General features: G+C 39.3%; 1 protein-coding gene across 6 annotated transcripts in view; it reads left to right on the top strand.

Annotated features, from left to right (window-relative positions):
- ppfia2 (PTPRF interacting protein alpha 2) overlaps window positions 1-24,919 on the top strand; it is a 188,181-nt gene that overhangs the window by 52,227 nt on the left and 111,035 nt on the right. For 2 of the 6 annotated variants that reach the window (XM_080886018.1, XM_080886017.1), the window contains exon 1: window positions 21,998-22,476. The exons of the other annotated variants lie outside the window; for them this stretch is intronic. In XM_080886018.1, coding sequence (XP_080742144.1) covers window positions 22,396-22,476 — 81 coding nt within the window. In that variant the 5' untranslated portion in view covers window positions 21,998-22,395. Of the gene's footprint in view, window positions 1-21,997; window positions 22,477-24,919 lie in introns of those variants that run through there. 6 annotated transcript variants of the gene reach the window in all.

The following is a 24,919-nucleotide window of genomic DNA, read 5'->3' on the forward strand; positions in this document are numbered from 1 at the left end:
TGTTTTCCCACAACTTTGATTTCACTGACCAGGTTTATGAATTAAATTGTAAATGCTTAACTTGTTTTTGTGCATTTTATTGAAACTAACATAGCTGACGTTGTGTTATTGCGAGGCATTGCTGATTTGAGCCGTTTGCCATTCGGATATAGGATATTTTTACATGAATCTTCTTCACTGCTTCATTTAAACATGCCTGCATGACTGAGAGACAAAGTCATGGTATGGACATGATTTTCACATGTGGCAAAAGGGTTTATGCTGTAACTTGTGGGTTCATTAGTAGTTTCGAGTGGTTAGTTTTCGTGACGAGTATGACATAGAACTGTCAGAATTTTACCGTATTGAAGCCTATTGGATCCAGCCTGGTCAGACCTCTGGGGTCATATGACTGCTATCAGGAAAAGGAAAAGAATTAATGTCTGAAAGGGGCATTAGATACCAACAACCCAGAATATTGTACATAATATAAGCAGCTTTGTGGTATCTAGAGCTCACATGCAAAAGTGCAAATATATGGGCACTCAGCAGCATTTAGAATCAGAAAAGGGTACACAAGATCATCGCTCACACCTCCTCCTGGATTATTTTGCTTATGCTGTACAATAGCTGGAGCTGTGAAATGTCACACAGCTAAAGGTTATTTTCTACTTCATTAATGCGCAGAGAAAAGCAGCAAAGCCTGAGCTCTGACTGAGCATGTTTCTGTGTTCAGCTGGCTAAGGACAGTTTTAGACTGGGATAAGGTGAGAAGAATGCTAAGTGCTGAGGTGTTTTGATTATGGTAGGCGGTAATATCTGATACTGTAATACCATAAGTAAAATTAGTGTTTCAGCAGATAAATGGGTATACAGTTAGGTCCATAAATACTTGGACCGGAAGAACTTTTTCCTTATTTTGTTTCTAATGAAACAACTCAGATGCAGTTGTTTAATAACTGAAAAAAATGTTCATTCCTAATACCTGGCTGGCAATGACAGCCTAAAGTGTTGAACTCATGGACATCAACAGATGCTGAGTTTCCTCCTTTTTTAATGCCCTGCCAGGCTTTCAGTTGCTGTTCGTTTGTGGGCCTTTCTGTCCAAAATTTAGTCTTCAACAAGTGAAATGCATGCTCAGTTTGGTTAAGATCAGGTGACTGACTTGGCCAATCAAGAATATTCCACTTCTGTATTCCACATCTGTATTTTGAAGCGAGACCCAGTCAATTTGACTGCAGCTGGATTTGAGGAGACAGCAGGTCTCTGAACACCTCAGAATTTATTCAGCTCCTTCTGTCCTGTGTCACATCACCAATAAACACTAGTGTCCCAGTGCCACTGGCAGCCATGCATGGCCAAGCTATCACACTGCCACTGCTGTGTGGTATGCTTTGCATCATGAGCCGTTTTTTCTTGCCATCATTCTGGCAGAGGTTGACCTTGGTTTCATCTGTCCAAAGAATGTTTTTCCAGAACAGTGCTGACTTTTTTAGAAGTTTTTTAGTCCAATCAAGCCTTTCTATTCTTGACACTTATGAGTGGCTTTTACCTTGCAGTGAACTCTCTGTATTTAATTTCATGCAGTCTTCTCTTTATGGAAGACTTGGATATCAATACGCCTCCCTCCTGAAGAGTGTTGTTCACTTGGTTAGCTGTTGTTAGAAGGGTTTCTCTTCACCATGGAAATGATTATGCGATCATCCACCACTGTTGTCTTCCGTGGACATCCAGGTCTTTTTGCGTTGCTGAGTTAACCAGTGCTTGCTTGCTTGCTTTCTTTCTTTCTTTCTTTCTTTCTTTCTTTCTTTCTTTCTTTCTTTCTTTCTTTCTTTCTTTCTTTCTTTCTTTCTTTCTTTCTTTCTTTCTTTCTTTCTTTCTCAGGACGTACCAAACAGTACAAATTTTGCCACTCCTAACATTGTAGCAATATCTTGGATGGGTTTTTTCTGTTTTTGCAGCTCAAAGATGGCTTGTTTCACCTGCATGGAGCGCTCCTTTGACTGCATATTGTCTGTTCACCCAAATACAAGCACCACACCTCAAATCCACTCCGGGCATTTTCTCACCTTAATTGATAATGGCATAACAAAGGAATTGCCCACACCTGGCCATGAAATAGCCTTTAAGTCAACTGTCCATTTACTTTTGCTCCCTTTAAAAAGAGGGTGGAACATGATAAAGAGCTGAAACTCCTAAACCAGGGGTGTCCAACTCCAGGCCTCAAGGCCCTGTCCTAAACCCTTCTTCCAATTTGAATGTGGATACCCTCAAATGAACGCTGGAGTCTACACATTATGTCCATGTCCATTATATAACTATATTTGGAATATGTGTCAGTAAATAGGTAAAAAAAAAAAAAAACTTGTGTCAGTGTCCAAATATATATGGACCAAACTGTATATGCATATATAAGTAGAACATCCAGCTGCTCCAAGCTGAGCCCAGCAAAACATCAGAGGTTTCTGTTCAGAAGAGGGCGGTTTTATGATGGGCTAAGATACTACGCAGAACAAAAACTTATCAAATGCTGAAACAACAGATGTCAAATATAAGGGCCAGTCCAATACAATCCACTGGACGGCTTTAGGATATGTGACAGAATGCATAGGTTTTGGACTTATAACTGTAAATTTTACAGCTTATCCTACCGATACAGACCTCGCCGACAGCCATTCATATTACACCAAAGTGATGAAGTGTATCTACAGTAAATTGCACAATAAAAATACGAAACTTTCTGTTAATTAATAAAAACGTTCTATTTTATAATTATAGGACAGTCTGGGCTATGAGAATTTCCTGTAATTTTAAACATTTATTTCTTATATTTTAAGCCCAAAAAGTCAAGCTGACAGATTTCTTACATTAACCACAGCAGGGCTTCTTTATCATGACAATAAACTGAAGCATACACTTCTCTTTCTTATATTGAGATATCGCAGGGATTAACTATGTAGTTAAACATCATTACACTGACAGAAAGGGGCATTGTCCAACTAAAAACTGAAAAAACTGAAAAAGACATTATCTGGATGTGAACATATGTTGCTCTAAAACCTCTATGTGGCTTTCAGCATGAATGGTGCTTTTCCAGATGTTCAAGCTGCCAGTTCCATAGGCGCTAATGCACCCCTATGCCCTCAGAGATGTAGGCTTTTTAACAACAAGGTATGCACATGCAGTGGTTTTGCACAGACTTATGTCTGTTTTTAATGCAGTGCCGCTTGAGGGTCCGAATATAACCAACATCCAGTATTGCCCTGTCCCTTGCACACAGATCTGAGATTCATCCTGATTTCCTGAATCTTCTGATGATATTTTGTACTGTAGATGTAGTGAGATATTTAAAGTCACTCATGTTCATTTTATTCCAAATCATGTTACTGGCTTGTTAAGAGTTAGCATAATTAGTTGGAAAATGTTCTTCATTTTTGTAGTAAAACCAACTTTGCCTTTTTGTGCCTCGGGTCCAACCTGCCGTCAATCTTAAAACGACCATTTTTTTCTCAAAATGCTACATTTTTCAGTATTTGCTTCTTCCTGTTAAAAGGGAGTTTTTCCTTCCCACTGTTGCTAAAGCGCTTCCTCAAAGAGGGTCACATGATTGTTGGGCTGTTGTTGTGATATTTGCTTTTTAAATTTTTTTTAATTATTATACTGATGCTAATGTCACACATTATTTGTGCACATAGAAATTAAAACTGTTTTATGTCAATTTTTGTGTTTTTATTTAAAATGTCAAAATTCAAGGCAAGCTTCGTGTTTTCAAATAACATTCAGCCATAGTCTCTATACTACATAACTACACAACCATAACCACTGCCTCACACACCCTGCCTGGTCAGACAATGACCAGTAAATGACAAGACGCATTTTTGAGGAAGTGGGTGGGATGTCCATGATTGGAGGTGTCGGGCGCAGCCCTGCTGCAAGGGATTAGAAGAGCTGCTGTAATTTGCTGCTTCCTTGAGAGCTGCTCATATAGATTCTGTGGGAGGATGCTTCATTGTGTGGCTGACAACAAAGCTTTGTGATGACTAGTGTCTATCGATTGCAGAGGATATACATTACAGTAGATGTGTGCAAACAGCTCTGTTTCCTGAAGGAAAGTACCTTACTTCAGGCGCAAGCCATGATGGATGGTGCCTGTGAATGCACAAAATGTAGGTAAAAAGAAAAGACATCTTCAAAGCACTGATCTGGCTCAGAATTTAATTTGGCTGAATAATACAAATAAGAATCTGTTTGTGAGATTTAACACAGTATAATTAAAAGAAAATACCATTTGAAATTCAGAAATTACAGTAAATAAAAGATCAAATCATAACTGAAATTATACGTTTGACATTTACTGACAAGACTGGATCCAAATCTTAAAAATTATTAGCTCTACCAAATTCAAGATGTGACAGTGAAAATTTATGGCGTCTGTGTCTGCCTTAGGCAAGCTCATTTAGGAAGTCAGTCTCTTTTATATCTGCTGGATATTAACCTGAGTCAAGTCACTGCTTCTTTTGTTGTAGGACACTGCCATCTTGTGGTGTAAACAGGTAACACACGCAACAAAGGGAAAATTCAATATAAAGGAAAACTCCGCCCTATTAAAAGCGATATACTGTCTGTACTTCAATTCTGTCGTTAAAGGTGAAAAATAACTGATTGGTCATTGTGGTATCTGGTTGTATGATTTAGCAGTCAGCCTTGAGTCTTTGGTCACAGATTAATCTCCAAACCTTTTTTTTTTTTTAAATTGCCTCTTTTGAAACATTAATTTGCATTAATAAACAATGTTGTCTATGTACTGTCTACACTAGAAGCTCTAAAAAAAACCTGTCTCCAGAGAAGACAGGTGACAGCTTTTCATGAAGCAGGGATATGAACATATTTTCTTATGCTGGCTTAAAAGTGAGTTTTTACCAGTTAATGAGGCTTTTTTGTTTGTTTGTTTTTAGTTTTTGGTTTTTTGATTTTTATAGCTAACTTTTCTCCCCATCCTGATTCACATTTAGAACTTCAGCAGGTCCTGTTGAGTTGCTGCCATGTGATTGGCTGAATAGATATTTGTGTTAAAAAGAAGTTGAACAGGTGTGAACAGGTAAATATAGAAGATTTTTCGGTGACTTTGTCTTGAATGTAAAGGCCAAAGAGCTGGAATGCTTCCATACTATTCCAGGAGATGGTGCTATACAACAAGAAGTCGTTTGGTGTTTCATTCTGCTGCTCAGCTTTGCTGCACAAGCCTTACAAAATTCATTCAACGCTTAATTCACAGCACAGCCGATTACTTGTATGTCTGCTCCATTATCCTCCAGCATGTCTCAAACATTCATTAAATAAAGCTATTGATCTTGGCAAAGAGATGATGAAGCTGTGATCATTTCTGAGACAATTTCTCTTGATACTTTTACCAGCTGAATATTAATTTTCTTCTCGGTGAAGGGTGAATCAAAGCTAAACATCACAAGTCATTTGTGTCAGCGTACTCTCCCAGACTTCAAAATGGTCTTTATGAGGTTAAACGCAACTGCCACCGCCAATAAAGACGGGAACAAACGATTTGCTGCTCTCTGCTGCTCCGCCGCTAAAGTCCATATTTGCTGAAATGAAGGCGTGATGTTTAATGAAAAGAACATGACATTTAGACGCTGCTGTTTTGACCTTGGCACCACAGATTTAACCTGCTCTTTTTAATTGGTGCTCCGATTCTTGACACTTTAACTTGTTTTCTGAACCTTCATTTGTTTGCATTTGCTCTGCCTCTGCGTGAGTGCGTTTGCACTGCCGGGAAGGCCAATTAAGTCGTGTGATCAAGTGCACATCTCTGTTAGCTGCCGGCGACAGGCCAGAAGACATAGTGCTCTAAGTCCACATGGCAGAGGATGGACGGTCTGCTTGGGGACAGTTTGTGCTCTTTCAGAAAAACAGTGAAGACAGCTTTCATTTCTATCCATCACCTCTGCCGTGATGACTTGGCCTTTAGCGAAGTGGGCCATCTGTCCACCTTATTAATGAGCTTTTGAGGAATTTTGGTTGAAAACAAACTTTCTTAAGTTGTTTCAAGAGTTTTGTTTGCTACGCTACAGCAGTGGCACACGGTTGTTTCATAAATTAAGTCATTTTTCAGCTGTTAATTGAGCAAGATTAGAAATATTGTGGTGCACAGCGTGGATCTCTGCTCACCCTGTAGTCATAACTTTTTCTTTTCCTCTTGGCCTCATCCAGGACTCACCCGAAATATTACATATGCTCAATTTAAGCCCTTTTTTCATTATCATGAGAACTTTAACCTTATTTTCTCTCCTCCCCTTTATTGGATTACTTAATGGGTTTCAGCATCGCAAAGCAAAACTGCTGCAGAAACGGTAGTTTGTGTCCCAAAAGCAAGGGTTTTTTTTTTCTTCTGTTATCTGTGAGCGGCAGAAGTATGAGGCTGGGGGCGGTAATGAGAGAGTTATGAGATTGTTTCTTCCCCCTGTGCTGCTGGAGAAGACTGATGAGCCTGAACTTGCAAATAAAGTAAAAACAATCAAGGGAAAGAGTGGGTAGCAGAAAGGCACACACATATAGAGGATAAAAAGAGATGTGCTCGTATAGTCCCAGAAGATTGATTGTGTCAATATCCAGGTCATTTTTACGGTGCAATATGTCTCCTTTTAGATTCCTTTGCTCTCAGCCTTCAGCCACATGAAAGAACCTCCACTGCTGATTGAAGCTTGTCCATGTCCAACTGAAGTTTGATCAAAATGTGGCAGTAACGACGCTAGTTAAGATTTAGTTTCATATAATGGTCTTTGATAGAAGAGAGGAAAGAATCCTCTTAGATTTTCTCTCAGCGGGCCCCATTTGCACAAAGAAAACTGAATGTCAAACATCTTTAAATCACCTTCCATTCTTTCTTTCTAAATTCACTATTAATGATCGGTTAACTACGTAGACTTGTTTTGCAGCTTATGTTAACCACGAGACTTGTTTCTGCAAAAAATTAAATCTTTCAATTTACAAAGTGACTTTCAGTGGGAAAAAATTACATTCACGGCTGGTTTATATTTCTGCTCCCTCAAGATGAAGCAAAACTTTGATGATTGCATTGAGTGTGTATTATTATTAATTCTGTACTTTTTTTAAATGTCGTGTATCAGCCACCCACACAGACCTCAGCGGACTGACACTAGGTGTGTATGTGTGTGCTTATGCATGTGTAAGTACTCATTAAAACTTCAGCATGACTCCTGTTAACCTGTCAGCCAACCCATGCCATTATAGCTATTACCAGAACTAACACAGACATTGTGTTGGATATTGATAGCAGTATTAAAGTAAAAGAGGGGTTTTTTTTGTTGTTTTTTTTTAAATATGCACGTCTTTAAAACCTTTATTTTACTGGTATGTTTTAATTTCCAGTGGAGGGGGTGAAGCACTGGTTCTTAGATTGTAGGAAATCTGATTAATTATGTTGTAGTCTCTAAACCTGACTGCACCACAGTCCCCAAGATCCCCAGAGACAGTACGAAATGTTAACTTATCTCCGTGCTGAGCATCATACAGGCAGAATCAAAGGGTATAATCTGGTTTTCTGATTTGTGCCAGATGCATTACAGGCTCGGAGTGCTTCTGTTTTCTCAGGTGTACTGTGAAATAAAGTGTTTCCTGTTCCTCAAGATTCAGCTCCATTTCTCAAACCACCTTGAGAAATCTGGTCTTGGTTCTTCTTTACTAGATACTTCAATACAAATATCAAATCCTAAGAGGGAAAGCCACTGAAGGAAACGGTTTCCAGGGCCTAATCCGTGGATCGACTTCCTTCGAGGCGTGGACGTCTATCAGCAGAGAATGTCCCTTAGTCTGTAACACAGTCAAATATATTCTCAAGTAATATTCAAGCATGCCATTCAGCGTGTTAGTACGAGCTCGGGAGCAGCTTGGGAGAACAAGAAAACAGAGACTGCTTTAGATTGTCTTCCCAAATTGACTCAACTTTATTCACAAGTACAACAGTTTATATAGAGGGTAAAATTCATGAGACAGCAGATTATCAGTTTAAACCAGTACAGACCAAGATAAGGGAGCGTCTTCCTGCCCTTGGGTGAAGAAGCATCCTTTGTGTAGTGTATCAGTTCAGCTACAATTGTGATTATCTCAGCGACATATTTTCACGGCACAAAACAAAGAGTTCTTTCATTAGTGAAATCTGAAACAAACCATTTGGCCTTCAACAGGCGTCTAAAAGATTAAGAAACTAATGTAGCTGAGGGAGTGATCTCTGTGGTATTTCAACCTTGTACCAGCCTGTGATTCTCACACATCAATTCTTGGGTCAAAGAGAAAAATAACTAAAACAAAGGGGCCTTATTGAATGACAGAGTTTTCCTGCATAATGTCACTATAAAACAATATCCAGTAAATGCTACCATGGTACTAAAATACCTAACAGCCACGATGTCAAAAACTTCAGAACACATTGGCGAGACCCCTCATCTAATTAGACATGCAGGGTAGCTGGAGCCTATCCCAGATGATGTTGCGCAAAACGTAGGGTATAAACACGACAGGCTCCCAAACCATCACATGGCTAAAACAGACAACGCATGGCCTCTTTAGATTAACAAGTTAACCTGAAAGCAGGAAAGGACTTTTGGAGGAGACCAGAGCCGCCTGAGGAAACCCACAAAAGAGATGGAGGACATCTAAACGCCACATAAAAAAGGTCCCAGCCAAGCAAGGTGTTCAAAACAAAAACATAAAGTAATGTGACATCGGTGCTCTGAACTTTAATGAGTCATTACAAAAAATGAATGCAAAAATGTATACATATTTGGTGCCACTTCATTAATGGAAACTTGCAGTGTTTTACATGCATGTATACTTCATTTCTCCTTACTCCTGCTTTGCAAATGTATTTAATCTCTCCAAATTAAAGAGTTTGTGGAGTATCCCTGTTACGTACAAGTTTCCTGGGTTTTATGTGCATCATTTTCTTTTATATAGTTTACTGCAGTTTTAGGCAAATCAATAAAAGAAAAGTGTAATTAAATATAGGATACCAAAATTTACACTGCAAGCCACAATAACAGAGTGCTTTACTCTACTTCATCCCAAACTTTATCTCCACAGTTATGGCCATTTTAGAATTAACCTAACATGTTCTTGGACTGTGGGAGGAAAATCCCACGCAAGCACAGAGAGGACACGCAAACTCCACACAGAAAGGCCCCGGGAAGCTTTGACGCAGGCCCCTGGTGTGTCCTCTTGTTTGAAATGGTTTGAATGATCACATTTAAATGCATAAAATTGACTCCTAAGCAAAACTGATCCTGGAAAAACATCAGAGTGAAGCTACAGTCAAGCTCCCTGTTATTCCCAGCAGGAGCCCTGCAAGAGTGCACTAAGCAGGCTGAATTTCCTTCTGACAAGCGATGACATAAAAACTATTTCTGAGCCTTTAAAGCATCGTGATACTCAGCAAAGAGTGGATGTTAAAATGAATGATGCAACATTTGAACCGCTAAGGCTGTTTACTGACAGAAATGCGTCTCTCTTTCAGCAAAGATCAACATTTTACTTTTTTCAAACTTTTATCAACCCACACACTCACTAAAGGATGCAAAACTTATGCGTCTTTAAATACTGTATCAGGTTTTGCTTTGTGTAAAACAGAAGATGTCGGGCTGTTTGCTTCAAAGTCTCGTATAATCTGTGGTTACTAAAGCAAGTCACGCATCCAGAAAAAGCCTTATGACATTTTAATGAGACTCCAAAGCCAACTTGCAAGAATGAAATGTGGGCGAATTCACATCAGTGCTCTGTGTTTGGTGACTCAGCCATTATGTAGGATTTTTTTTTAAGTTTTATTTTTCTAATCATCCAAAAGCATCAAAGTAGCAGTTTCAACTAGAAGTTTTTTTTCATTGAGTTATAAATTCCATGGTGTTTAAACATACATTTAAAAAGTGTTAGAATATTTTATGCGATTGACCACAGAAACGTCTTAAATCAAATATGGTCAAATATGGTCATATACAGTCATGTGACAAAGAAAGAATAGAATGCATCTAAAGGATAAAGGTCACTCTTTCGAGGATGCCAACATTCACATTTTGGACAGAGAGGACAGATGGTTTGAAAGAGGAGTGAAAGAAGCCATTTACGTCCACTGTGAGCGACCATCTTTGAACAGAGGCGCTGGTTTACGACACCAACTGTCTGCCATCTATAATCCAGTTTTGAGTTCCCTCCCCAGATGCCTTAACGCCCACTCACATCCTGGGCCATCTAACCTCAGGAAATCACATGATAGGGTGGGGCCAGGTTTCACAATGAGCTCACCCGAAACCCTGGCTGATTGTGACCCACACCCGCTTTCACACCTTGGCTCATGTGATTAGGTAGAGGATCATCAGGGGGTCCTTTGTCCCTCTTTGGGGGGAAACTACCACTGGGTTTAAATCTGGGACTCTCCACCATTTGACCTTAGAACTGAAGAAGCTTCTCGGATGAGAGGTGAAACGTCTTCAAGCAACTTAAAGAAGTCCAGACGCTTTTCTTTCCAAGCTCCTTAGACAAAGAATAGAATAGAATTCAACTTTATTGTTATTGCACATGTCACAAGTACAAGGCAACAAAATGCAGTTTGCATCCATCCAGAAGTGCTTTAGCCATGATATAGATATATTACAAAATATATACTAGCAATAATATAGGAATATAGATATATTACAGAAATGGGTCTGTTATAGGTATGAGGGTACAAAAATGGGTCTATTATGGGTATGTTACAATGTACACGGTATGATGGAATGTTATGAATATGCTATAAGTATGTACAGGCTGTAGTGGGTATACAAGCTATGTACAGGCTATGAACAGGATATAAATATGAAACTATACAGAAATATGAAATATAAAGCTATACAGAAATATGCAAACAGTTGTAAACTGTTGTAGAATTATAATTATCGTATTGTACAGAATGATTGTTTATACAGAATTATACAGTAGTGCAGTTAAGATAAGTGAAATATGTGGCTACTTTCTACAGAGGCTTTATAAAGTGCTAGTGGTTGTGGTTGGGTTGACCTTCCGGTCCGAGGCAGAGCAGCTCCCGTACCCGACTGTTATACAGTTGGTCAGGATGCTCTCGATGGTGCAGCGATAGAAGTTCACCAGGATGTCTGAGGATAGGTGGTTCTTCCTCAGAGTCCTCAGGAAGAAGAGGTGCTGGTGAGCCTTCTTGACCAGCTTGGAGCAGCCGTCCCTTTAATGTAGATGGGTGGATGTGGGTCAGCAAAGCACCTCCTCACAAGATAATAAAAACATTATCTGATTCTCACCAGATTCTAAAATTAGTTAAATACAGTGTTGTGGTTTATTTACCTAAAAAAATAAGCCACAATTCAGTTTGCAGAAAACTAAGTACAACCTTACTGATTTCATATTAATTAAGAGGGTAAGATAAGATAAGATAAGATAAGATAACCTTTATTAGTCCCACACGTGGGAAATTTGTTTTGTCACAGCAGGAAGTGGACAGTGCAAAAGTTATGAGGCAAAAATTAGAATACAATAAGAATAAATACAGTACACAACTGTACAGAATAGAATAAAATAAAATACTATATACAGTAGAATAAAATAAAATAAATATACAATAAGATAAAAATAGAATACAAATACAAATACTATATACAACTGAGTAAAAATACAACGATGACAGAAAGGATTATTGCACTTAGTATTATTGCATATGTATGGATGTGTGTGCTTGATCAGTTAAAGGTCATGTGGTTAACTGAACATCAGCTGGTGTGACCACCTCTCTAACAGCAGACGTTTTGGCTGTTTTCTGGTCTAGATCATTTGGTTGTGTGTCACAAATCTTCCCAGGAGTTACGTCACAGCAAATTCACCCCAATGTCAGACCATGCAATGCTCAAAGAAACTGCAACAAATCTAAGAGCTACCGTTTACAGGCCTCAGATACCATGTGAAATGTTAAAGTTCATCACAGTGTAATTTGAAAAAGGGCAAACAAGTATGGCTTGTTTGGAGGCGTTGCCAGAGGAAAGCCTCTTCTCTCTAGAGACAACATGGCAAAATTGCATCTGAACAAACCACAAGGTTTCTGGAACAATATCCTTCGGATACAAGAGACCAAAGTGGAGACATGACCATATGTAAAGAACCATATTTAGAGAAAATCAAACACAGCATTTTAGCACCAACTGCTCAGCACAGTGGTTGAGGGGGGATGATTTGGACTTGTTTTAGGACCTGGACACCTTGCAGTCATTGAGTCGACCAGAAGCTCCTGGTATTGTCAAGGTAAATGTGAGGCTATGCGTCATACAGTTAAAGCTTGTCCCAAATTAGCACATGAAACAGAGCACAACAGCAAATCTACAACAAAATGATTGAAAAAAAGAAAAGAATCAAGGTGTCGCAGTGACCCAGTGAAACTCTAGATTGCAATCTGATAGAAAAACTGTGGTGGGATTCTAGGAGAGCTCAATGAACTGAATCATCGTTGTAAAGAAGAGTGGGCAAAAATTCTTCCACAGCAGTTTGTGAGACTGATAAATTAACTGCTTTCTGTGCGACTTTAAGAGATTGACTCATGCACTTTTTTCTTTTTTCTTTTTTCTTTTTTTTTACACACACTGCTTCTGCACTGACCTAAAGTTGTATTTAAATCATTTTAGAATCTGATGAGGACCATGGATGGGTATTATTATGTTCTGATATGCAAAGCTTATGATTAAGAAGGTGTAGTTTCTAACGTGACTGTACTCCGCAGTGCAAATCTAATATTATGAAAGTATAACTGCTATAGTATGCTGGCTAGGATAAGATGCTGTTAGCTCGAACACCTTAAAACTTTTATCATTCATTTAGATGGATACAATAAGATACATTTACTAAGAAAAATAAGTTATTGATCTATGGATATATTTATATGTTCAGGTATAGTTATTCATATACTGCTGGTCTGCGATGAAAGTCATCCAAGCCTCATATTATAAAGGGAAAATTTTAGAGAGAGAATCCCAACAAAAAAGGAAAACGGAGGCAGAAAAGAGCATGAGATGACAACCAGGACAAGTTAATGATATAAAATAGTGCTATGTATGTAAATGCATGCAGAGTGAAAAGAGGGCAGTGGAAGAGAAACACCCATGAGAGGTCCCCCAGCAACCTGAGCCTGTAGCTGCATAAGTAGTGTATGGTTCAGGGCCACCTGATCCAACTGTGAGCTTTAGGAAAAAATAAAGTTTGAATATAATCGTATTAATAGAGCTTATGTGTGTGTCCCCAACCCGAACTGGGAGCTGGTTCCACAGCTGAAGGCTCTTCCTTCTGTTATATGTTTGGAAACTCTTGGAGCTCTAAGGTGCTCTATTATGATAATATGGGACTACGGTGCCCTTAAAATGGAACAGGGCCAGATCATTCAGGACTTTGTATGTGAGGATGTATAAGCAGAGATGAAATGTTTAATAAGCAGATCCATAATTTTCTCTTCATCTCCCTTTTTCCTTGTAAGATTCTATTTCGGCAGAGAAAATAACACGCCGTCCTCCGGATGTTGCCAGTCAGCATATGCACATGAATAGCTGCACTGAAAACAATGATCGACAGTTCACACACCCAAATCAGCGTGTTTCTTTAGAAGTGCTGAGCACAACAGCAAACTCCATTGAGGCAGTCAAACCGCATGTTTATAATGCAGTGTTAGTCTGCTCTGTATGATTGAAAACCTGCTTCTGGGCTGTCTGCTCGCTCTAAGTTTGATTACTTCCCCAACGGACTCTACAAGTGCATCTTTGAAGTCGCTCTGTCGGTATTATTTTATGCATGAGTAAATAAATACAGTAACTGTCACCAGGATTTTTGTTGGAAGAGCTAAAAATACAGTATGGGGTGTGATTTGGCCACATGAAAAACAGCTATATTTGAAAACACAAGGACTGTTTGTCTCAGGTTTACCCACGAGGTTTGTTTCTATGATTTTTACATTTTCAAGACTGAGCTTTTTTTTAATCCTGATAATATTTTTCATGTAGAGTGTTAAAGAGGGATGAGTGATCCACAGGATGTCCATGAATGAGAAACTACCCTCTTCTTCTTTTGGTATCCACTGTCAGGAATAAAGGAACTGGGGTGTGGAGGTCATTTATCCACAGGGATGAATCCTCAAATCCTTACTGGCCTTGAGAGCTCAGAATAGTTGAGCTTCATCTCCTTCAGCACTCCATGTGGTTTTTATCCTTGTCAAAATGCTTCTTTATTGGAGCTAGTGTATAGGCGGCGTTTTCAAACGACAACCCACAGACATAATCTCCTTTTCAGACCATTTTCCAAAGGGATGTGTCAAAGAATGTTTCTGCTTCCTGTACAGCTTTGGTGAAAGCAACTTAACCGGTATAAGAACCTGAAATTTCCCAAAGGGCAATGAGCAATATAGCTGGTCATATATTATATGTATGAATATGCTCCTTTTTCCTCATCTTTGACTTTGTTCCTGCTTAGAATTAAAAAGCGGTCTCTGGCTGTTGTTTGGGGGGGACAGATCCCAAAACAATTGCGTGAGTCAGAGCTTCTTTTTTTAAATTATCTAAATAACTACAACTACAGTTGTTGTTATTGCGTTAAATAATAAATGGCCTGGTACTTAGTGCTTTTCTACTCAATGTGAGCACTCAAAGCAATTTCTTACTACAAAACTCATTCGTCTATTCACACATACATTCATACAAGTGCTTTTAAATAGACATTCACACATTCACACTCTGATGGATGCATCAGGGGCAACTCGGATTTCCCACCCATTATGCAAAACAAATAATCCAACTATTAAAGTTTGCATACATGATATCCTGAGCTTCATCGCAGCCAGTCGAGAGATTATTGGAAGAGTGAAACCACTGTGACCACTGCAGCAGAGTGCACAGAACAAGAGTCACATGTGGAAACTTCAGTTCAACTAGTGGTAAAACATCCACCGAATATCTTTAAATTCTAATCCAAAGGAAATAAAACACTAGTTGTGCTGCTGTCACCCGTTTGCTTAAACAAGCCAATTAGCTTCTTTCTCCTGCCTTCAAGCCAACTTTCTCCTGATTGGCTGTCCCTCATAAACAGAAGATTTAAACAGCATTTGGCTTCTTTGGTCAGAGCAATGTGCCTGACATGACCATATCACGGATACCCGCTTTCAATGACATCATAAAGATCATAGTGCAGAGCAAAATGTCTGAAACTATGTGTTTAGACCAATCTGAAGCCTGAGGTTTCGGCTCACAGCGATTACTTGCACTTATGCCGACCTCATCGGCGACATCATTGAAACCTTAGCCATGCTTAGTGTGATCGTCCAAGACTGTAATGGGGTATAAATATATACAGTATGAATGCAGGAAGAAAAATAAGCAAAAGCATAATGAGTGCCTTATTTGTAGTTCCAAAACCATGACAAAGCACAGACTTCCAGTATATATATAGGATACCGTATCATGAGCTGCATGGCCTCATGGCAGAGTACACACATCTATAAAGGTATATGTTTGTACATCATGAGTTTTTAATGCCATTTCATTTTGACTTATAATTCTGGTTTATCTTTAATAACGTCTGCACTCATAGTCATGGAAAGAAAAATTTGTATTGCCTAGCTTATGTTTCATAACAGTTACGGATGTAATTTAGTGAACTCCATTTTTATATACTATCATCTTATTTACATATCTTCTTGAACAGTACACACACACACACACACACACACACACACACACACACACACACACACACAAATATTCCCTCACACTGTATCCTTGACAATAGCTCCCTAATGTTTCAGCAGTGACAGGCTGAGGGTAATGCCCATTACAGATGTCTGCCCACACATGACAGTTGACACGATCAATATGCCTCTGCTGCTCCGCCTCGGATCGTCATTCCAAGAAGCCTTGGAACTGCGACCTTTACTGACACCTGCAGATCTAGTGGGAGTTTTGCTCGGTAACGTTACAAAATAGGTGCAGTTACTGTAGCTGCACTCCACAAATACCATAAAGCTAAATAAAAGAAAATCACATTTTGGTTATGCAAGCTGGAACAGTTACAGGACTCTGGGTCTAATTTGTAGAAGAAGAAGAAAAACCCTGTCCACTTATTATTACTAGATTTCAGTTCACAAGCAGAAAATGGGAACTAGTGCCCAGTATGGCAGCAGGGAAAGACCCAATTAGACAGTGACATGTCTGTCAGTGGAAGGCAATGGTGTTATGGGGTCTAGAGGGGCCCTTTAGCTAGAGACTGGGCTATCATACAGGAAGCTGCTTAGAAAGGAAACCATAAGCTTTATTCGCAAAGCTTCTGTGGAAACATGAAGAGTGAAAACATGTAAAATGTAGTATTTCATCACATGCCTAAAGTGGAGCCTACTCCGTATGCACTCCTATTTATCTCCTTCTGTAACCCCAGAGGAGGAGTACAGGTCTACCTTTGCTTCAGTTGACAGTTGTGCTCTATCGGGAGCACTATGATACAGTAAGTAGTATAATACATGACAACATATCTTGGGCGCCCTAAAGCTTTTTGTCTCTAGTTAGCTTGTTAGGAGTGTGTTTTTGACACTGTGTGCTAGGCATGGTGACAACAGAGTATGCTACTTCTATCATGCTACCATCTCCCCAGTGCAACCCCCTCCCAGTCCCGCAGAGGTTTATCACGGGCTGCATATCAAATGTGCACCTCGACAAGTCATCAAAGCAGAGAACAAGTGCCTCTAGAGCTATGCTATTTACAGCCGGTACCAGTTTGTGATTGCATTTCAGTTGCATGCACTTGACCTTTTCGTTTTGCATTTCATAATCCATATCACAGAACTATTAATTGGGACTGTTGATTAGACAGCGCTGTTTTTGCAGGGGTCACCTTGGGCTCTGAGCTTGCAGTGGACATTTTTAGTCATCCTGACAGATTTGCTCTAGGGATAGGACTCCTGGTCAATATTTCAAAATCAAACAGAATAATTTCACAGTTCAGTTTTATGGCAGTGAGTTTGGCACCATGCTGAGATTCATATTTAGCTTAGACGCACTTCTTGAAAAGTACTATGCAAAACTCACACACTGTTCATCTGCTGTAGATAGTATTTAGACCTTTTTACCTTTTTCCTTTGCATTCTGGTTGTCAAGTGTCCTGAAATGTTTTATGATATGCCAAATATTCAGCTAATAGCTCTTTGGGAATCACCTTGCTGGTGCAAAAATACTCTTTATTCCTTTAAAACTGAAAATGAATGAAAATGACTTTTTCAGCATTTTCAGGTCATTGTAACAAAGAGCCTAAAGATATGATTTAAAATGAGTTTTTTTGCAAAATTTTTAAAGGTCAACATTCCTCAGGTCAGGTACAAGGATCAAACTGAAATGAGTGAAAAATCAATCAAAGCTTTATTCGTCACATGCAGGTTGCCCTGCAGTGAAATGGGACCCCCCCCCCCGACCTTACACATATAGCACAAACATTACATGGGGATACAGGTCGGAGATTGGTAGAGTCAGAGAAAAAAAACATTGAAATGTACACTACAATGGGAAAAGTACAAGAGGAAAAAAAAAAAAGAGACCCCTACTCATGCTATGCTTCCATGGTAGGACAGCATGAGAACAGGAAACAAAAAAACTCCTCTGCACAAAAAAGCACATAAATGTCCACAGCACAACATTGTGAAGACATGACAAGCCACAGGGGTGGCAGCCAATGTCCAAAGAAAAACTTTGAACGACTTCCAGAAAGCCTGGAGGACTATTACTTCAGACTACTTACTACTATACTTTTGCATGTATGTCTATGCAGCACTAAATAATGTGATCAGCTACTGAAATAACTGCTATTAAATAGCAGTTTAAAGTCTCCATATTTGTTTCCTTTATGTATTTTATCATATTCCTTTCTGTCACCTCCTATGCACCTCATGGCAGATTTTGAGTATTTCATGCAACAAGTTCATTTGTTGTGTTCACCACAACACATCACGATACGATTAGGTGCAGTATGATTTGCATTTTTTCTACATATAACAATTTAGTCAAAGCTGCACAAGGCCACCTCTTTTGTTAAAACTGTCCTTTCTCCTTACAGCATCTTACACAATGAAATTGCAGTTGCCAAATCCTCATTGCCTATGCACAAATTGTCTCTCTTTTCCCCTCCTTTTTTTTGCAGCCGATTTGCAGTTTAAGTGGTTTTGTGACCAAACAAGCTTGTAGTACAATGCTCTAACAAGCTCACAGTATGTGTTGCAGACACACACACATGCAGAAGAAATTAAAATGTGTGATTTACATGCATGTCCTGAGGTTACAAGTGCCCTGCTAGTATAAATTTGTGGCCTCACACTCCCACGATTATTGCTGTGGGTCATATGGACATGTTTTGTGTTCAGCAAGACCTCTCAAAACAGCATCCTACATTCCTACCTAAATGCCCATTATCTGTGCTTGGCAGAAAAACACATGCCTCTTATTTCCTAATTTATTATCACTTCTGTTATGTGATATTTCTATCAGAAGGCTGTAGCTGGCCTCACAGATTAGGCCTTTCAAACCAAAAATCAATTTGTTTGAGCTCTTTGATGACATGAGGCTGTGTGTTTTTCTTCTTAAGGGATTTAGATGGAAATGGGGATGCATGCATTAGAGAAGATATACAGGAATGCTTGAAAGCATGCAGGCACTTGACTATAAACCCACATACTCACTCAGGTGTGGATTTAATGAACAGGGTGTTTGTGTCTTTGAGGTTTCCTCTGTGGGGATCCTGTGTAAAAAAAATATATATATATAAAAAAAAATGTCGCTCTAAAAATAAGTTTTGAATCAGATTTTTTATCTAAAACCCTATCTTGATAGATTTTTGTAAATTAACTCTAATATTAACAGAACCACCCTTTTGTCTCAAATATAATTTCCCAGGTGCAATGCTTTGGCAGCTTTGGAAATGCTGAAAGACAAAGAACAGTGCTGATCAGAGCTGGAGAAAACACAGAGAGGATTGAGAGGCTCCATCCAATCAGCACTAGGAAGCGCTAAGCCATGCCCACCACACATCTGTACAATGACGTCAGAGTCCAGTGGACTGCAGCACACTGACAGGTCTTTTTATGTGACTAATGTGCAGGAGGGCTTAGTAACCCATGATGGCAAAGGTGCTGCATGTCCACAATCCTACTATGCAGTAGGAGTTTATAACAGCACTCTTGCACGTCAACATCTTAAATGCCTTCATTGCTGGCTAAAAATTAAGCAACTTCAACTCCTTATTCACACATCAATACAAGCACTTTTTTCTATGCTCTTTCTATGTAAGTTTTTTCTATCTAGCATTCACAGTCATTCACATTCATACTCCATTGGATGCATTGGAGAGCAATTTGGAGTTAGCATCTTTTCCAAGGATATTTGGCATGCAGACTCAAGCAGATGGGGGTTATTGATTTAATTGATTGTTATCGATACAGTAAGCCAAAAAATAAATAAATACATTTTTACCTGTGTCTTTACTATAATAAGAAGTCAGAAGGTATACTGACACCACACAGCTAATAATGTGTGTCTCTTTTAAAATGTCTCCATCTTGATTATATTCTAAAAGCGTCTAATCTTACGTTATGATTTCAAATGTAAAGTCAAGCTCACAGTGAATATGTGGTATTGTGCTACAGTGCTGAGGGTGAGTTTTGAGAAGCAGTTCAGGGGTGCAGACTCAGCTCAGTCTGCTAAATGAGATCTGCTGCTCCACTGCTGGAAATGCTGTTAACCTGCTATGTCAAGAGCAAATACTTTGATGTCTCCCAGAACCAAATCCCTCTGTCGGGTGTGAGGACACCAGTGAGTTCATCCCACTCAGCTTCACGGAGCTCACCGAACTGTGGAACACACCATGAACTGCTTGGGTATTTCCTGTACTGACTAAACTAGATTTGCTATCTCAATAACAGCTTAACACTATTCTTGTGGATCCAATTATGATAGTCTGAGATACAAAATGTTAACTTGAATGCTGGCATGTAGTTCCATGAAAAGAAATAAAGGAGCCCGGACAGTGAATTGAATTAAACCATTCAATAAAGTGGATTCATCTCATGAAAAGGTCACTTGATGAGAGAAAATTGAATGAAAACTGGATACATGTCACCCCTGGTTGGAAGTTTGTTAGAGCAGAAATGCTTCTCTCTTTTTTTTTTTTTTTCATGTGATAAAAGAATGAATGAGTCCTTTTTTCCATAGAAACATTGCATCTGCATTAGCATTTCTAAAGAAAGAGATGGTAAAAGTGTGGAATTGTTTCTGAAACAACCCGATAATTGATAGAGACCTGAGAAAAAAAGGCTAAGAGTCATTGTGTATCTGCTTAAAAATGTAAATGGCAATAATGAGGTGCACTTGTACATTTGTTTAGTTCAGACAATTTAGTGTTTAAAGTGAAATGTATCAACTGAATGCTGAACGGGGAAAAAAACTAACGAGAACGGCACATTTAAGGCGAAGGTGAAAGACTTCTATGTCTAATCCATCATGTGAATGACACTAATAGCACAGCAGGCTTATAGGAAGACAATACAGTCAAAGAGGGTAAAATGTGTAACTAAAGGATGCCATCAATCCCAAAGTTTCCTGAATGTTTATGCATAAATATGCTTCTTTTTTTTAAGTACAAAGAAATCTCAGTATAGAAGCCTATACTGAGGCCGTTTTGTTGGCACATTGGAGTTAAACGTCACATAAGACAAAAAAACAACCAAATTTTCCATGTTTATAGAAATTTGTTTATCTGCCTCTGAATGATACATGACCAAGGGCCGGTGTTCTGCAGGTTTTAGATGTCCTTGATCCAGCACAGCTGATTTAAATGGCTAAATTACCTCCTCAACATGTCTTGAAGTTCTCCAAAGGCCTGGAAATGAACTAATCATTTGATTCAGGTGTGTTGACCCTGGGTGAGATCTAAAACCTGCACCTCAAGGCATGGAGTTCCTCACCCCTCCTTTAGGTGAAGACTTCTGGCTCAACAGTACATAGTAAAATATCATTTTAAGAAAAGCATTAAAAGCCTAAATTAAATACATAAAGTTTACTGTAAGTAACTGATACTTTCCCAGTTGATAATAATTACTTTTTAGTATTTCTGATGTAAATGGGGTATCCTCTCATAAATATCCAATGGAGTAGTAGTTCAATAAAAACCTACTGTGCATGTTTATTTTGACCATTACTCTGAAATTAATCTTATTATCTAAGAAAAATAATCTAAAAATGACCAGTGCACGAAACATATTTTTGTCTGCTGGTGTCTTTGATACTAAACAACATCGTTGCAACACCCTGCAGATTGAAGTTGTCTTAAACGCTTAAGCCATTATTCACCTGAAACGGCCATCTTTCTCCCACTGAGTGAGCACAGCACGCCATCCAGACAGCATGTTTTAGACAGTGATAGCTTCTCCTGTTGTCACACAGAAAACGATTGCCTCATTTGAGTAATTTAAGCATCCTTCTGCTCCTCCAATCAATACGGAGCTACAGTACACTCCAAAAAAAGGCGTTGACAACCTAGTAAGAGTTTACTCTACTTTTTAGAAATTGCGCAAGTAAACGGTACTACCACAAAGCAAGCATTGAGGGTTTTTTTTCTAAAACAGCTTTTAAAAAAACTGTCATTTAAAAATGTATTCGCTGGAAATATTTATTTACATGTTTTTTTCTTTTAATTTATCTTTTAAATTAGTACAAGAAAACACAATAGTCTACACATTCTTGTCCCATTTTGTTTTATCCGCCTTAAAAAAGGAAAAAAGAAATGAAAATAAGTTGAAATGACTGTAACAAAAGGCCATTTTTACAGTGTACAAACAGAGCGAACGTGTGTCTCTGCTGCCAATTTAGGCACCCGGTATGTTGTTGGCTGAGCCTCGCTGTGATGCTCTGACTGATTATTGTTGAAGCCAGAGGAGGAGGGAGGCAGTAATCCGTGCACAGAGCGACCCATCTGAGCCGCCAGCAGAGCTGCTTGCGGCGGGCGTGGAGAGACTATGGAGCTGCCGGGGTTTACTCTCAGTTCAGATCGCTAAAGGATACAGACTAATATACCGCATGCGAGTGGGGACGTGCAAGAAGACCAGTGAAGAGAGCTGACTCGTTTTCACTTTAATTGTCCCGGTTGTCCTTCTCCCCGGAGCGTTACGCGTCGTACCGGAGCGCTCCACCTTCTGATGCCGGGAGCGCAGAGCCGGGTCAGGGGCTAATCCGAGTCCTCGCCTCGGATCGTTTTACAGTCTCTGTGACGCATATGAGCTTAGTTTAATATTTTTTAATTAAAGAATCAGCTGTGGATTGTTTGCCCATCAAAGGGATTATGATTTTCTCAGACATGAGTACGGGGACCAACTCCCCCAAGGTGCATCCACCGAACGGGACGAGGTTTTACACGTTCCAGGCAAGTTAACTGCTCGTCTTCAGTCCACCTTTTGCTTGTTTTGTTTACTGAAATATCAGCTGCTTGTTTTTGTCTATTTGTGTTGACAGTATTTTTTTTTTCCTTGTTTTGAGTGCCTTGTGGCTTTTATTATGGTAAATTGTAGACTGATTTTCTGCGGAACAGTGGATGTTGGGTGTTTCCTATCTGCGTGCAGAGCCCCTCAGAATCCCCTCGGTAAACTCAACCCTTTGTTTTCCACGACTTTGTATTGTGTGCTTACATTGCAAAGTGCTGTGTTTTGGATTTGTTTTGGATTTTGAGAGATCTTGGCCAAAATTCTCTATACTCGAATTTACCAAAGAATAATTTGGCAATAACTTGTCTAAGATCTTCACACTTTCTCTTGATGAATAAATCATCTGACAGTTGGATTGTGTGAAACTGCAATTCAGAGTTCATATAAATCTGTATAATGATTTTTAATGATTCATGATCCGCCCACGTTTGGTTTGAAGAGAAATAGGGACATATGTGCACAGTGCCCTACATTGATTATTGTGCCCCCCCCCCCCCCCCCACACACACACACACACACACACACACACACACACACACACACACACACACACACACACACATACACCACCACCCCCTGCATAATTCAGCTCTGCACAGAGCCCATGCGTGCATGCAAGGAAGCAGTGTTGGTGGATATTGATCGAGTGCGTGTTACTCCTGTAACCAAGCCAGTACTTTCTGTTTTATTGTGGGTGGAAGGAAGAAGGGAAGTGAGTGAGACTGTATCCTTTTTCATATCAGTCTTTGAGCGCCTGCTGGTTGTCTTTGTAGCATAAAAGGTGATGATGATTGGAAATTTTTGCAGCCAGGTGCAGTCAGCATGGTTTCGTAAGTGTGGAAAGTGGTTTGCGGGTTGCGTTTCAAGTGAGAAGAAGTGCTGAGGGGAGCTCAGTTTTGGACGACATATACATTTAGAAATACACCTGCCTCATAAGCCCATCAATCAAATCGCAATCTGGGCTGGCAAGAGACCAGACTGTCTCATCCCTTTGTTCTTGTGTTGCTTTACTCTTGTTGTGAAATTTTAGATCACTTTGTTTTTATGGTAAGCAAGCAGAGCGTCATTATCTCTGCCTCTTAAATCATTTCCTCGGATATGTTATTCATATGCCCTCTAACTACTGAGCCACTGTGACTTTACCATTTGAAGATTTTCCCCTTCTGTGTTTGTCATAACCTCAGCTTTGCCTTTTCATGTCAAATCATTAGTGAAGAAAGGCTCCCTGGAGGGCTCATACCTGTTGGAAGAAGCTCCTCTGATACTGCAAAATCAAAAGGACCATAGATTACAGATTATAGTCCCAGGAAGTCCCCGTATAAATTAATCGAAGGACACGCCACTATTGGGCTGCTCACAAGTCTTTTTCTTCCACTCTTGGGGTGATATAATGTCACTGCACTGATCCATACCAGTGCTTTCTCAGTACAGTCATTTAAACACTTAAAACATTTCCTGTCAAATTGTTTACCATCTACTAATGATATTCATTTCATCAGATTGCCCTTCCTAGTTTGCAATTATAAATCAGTTGGGGCAAATTAAATTGCAAAGTAGGTGCCTTTTGAAGCTTCAGCCACTCCATCAGGGTGATGAAGTTATTCAGTTTCTTTAGTATGCACTGCCAGGCACAAAAGCAAGCAGAGGTGGCACATTAACATAAGACATCGGGTAGAATGAAGGAGCATCTTTTCTCACCTGCAGTTTTGTGGTTAACCTTGGCTTATAGCATTCCAGTTGGCCTAGAATTCAAATGTGATGCACTAAAAACAAGATGAAAAGTCTACAGCTATGCTAATTACTTCAGGAGGTTATGTTCAGGCATGGTGGTTCTGTGCGAAACAGTCCACAAACACTGCCAGTCTGATAATTTTAACATGCCTATTTCATGAAAGTCCCCTGCAAAAAGACATTTCTTTTCAGCTTTAAAGTTAAAATTTCAAGAATACAGTACTAACAAAGTTATTTTTTTTTCTTTATTTTTGTAGCAGTCTTTTGTACGGATTTGCATGTGACAGCAACGGAGCCCCGCAAGGGACATGGGAGGAAAAAAAAACAAAACGATTAACCTTTGCAAGATCCCGAGTTACTTTTCGCAAAAGTTCATCTTCATTTTTTTTTCTCTCCCATGTCCCTTGCGGGGCTCCGTAAACAGCCATCAGTTTTGCTAAGATTTGGTTAAAAACTAATGGCAGTTTTAAAGTGGTACATTTTAAGGGATCATTGTGATCATTCAGTGCAGGGGAACAAGAATCTGCACCATCAACTTCTCGTTGATATTAGAGAAATGAAGAAATTTTTTTTTTTTTTTGAGACGAGTTTGCATACTTTTTTTTATGTTCTGGGAACTAATTAGATTTTACAGTCCATAAAGATCATTCAGTG

The sequence above is a fragment of the Rhamphochromis sp. 'chilingali' genome, assembly GCF_963969265.1.
Source record: "Rhamphochromis sp. 'chilingali' genome assembly, chromosome: 7".
NCBI classification, from domain to species: domain Eukaryota; kingdom Metazoa; phylum Chordata; class Actinopteri; order Cichliformes; family Cichlidae; genus Rhamphochromis; species Rhamphochromis sp. 'chilingali'.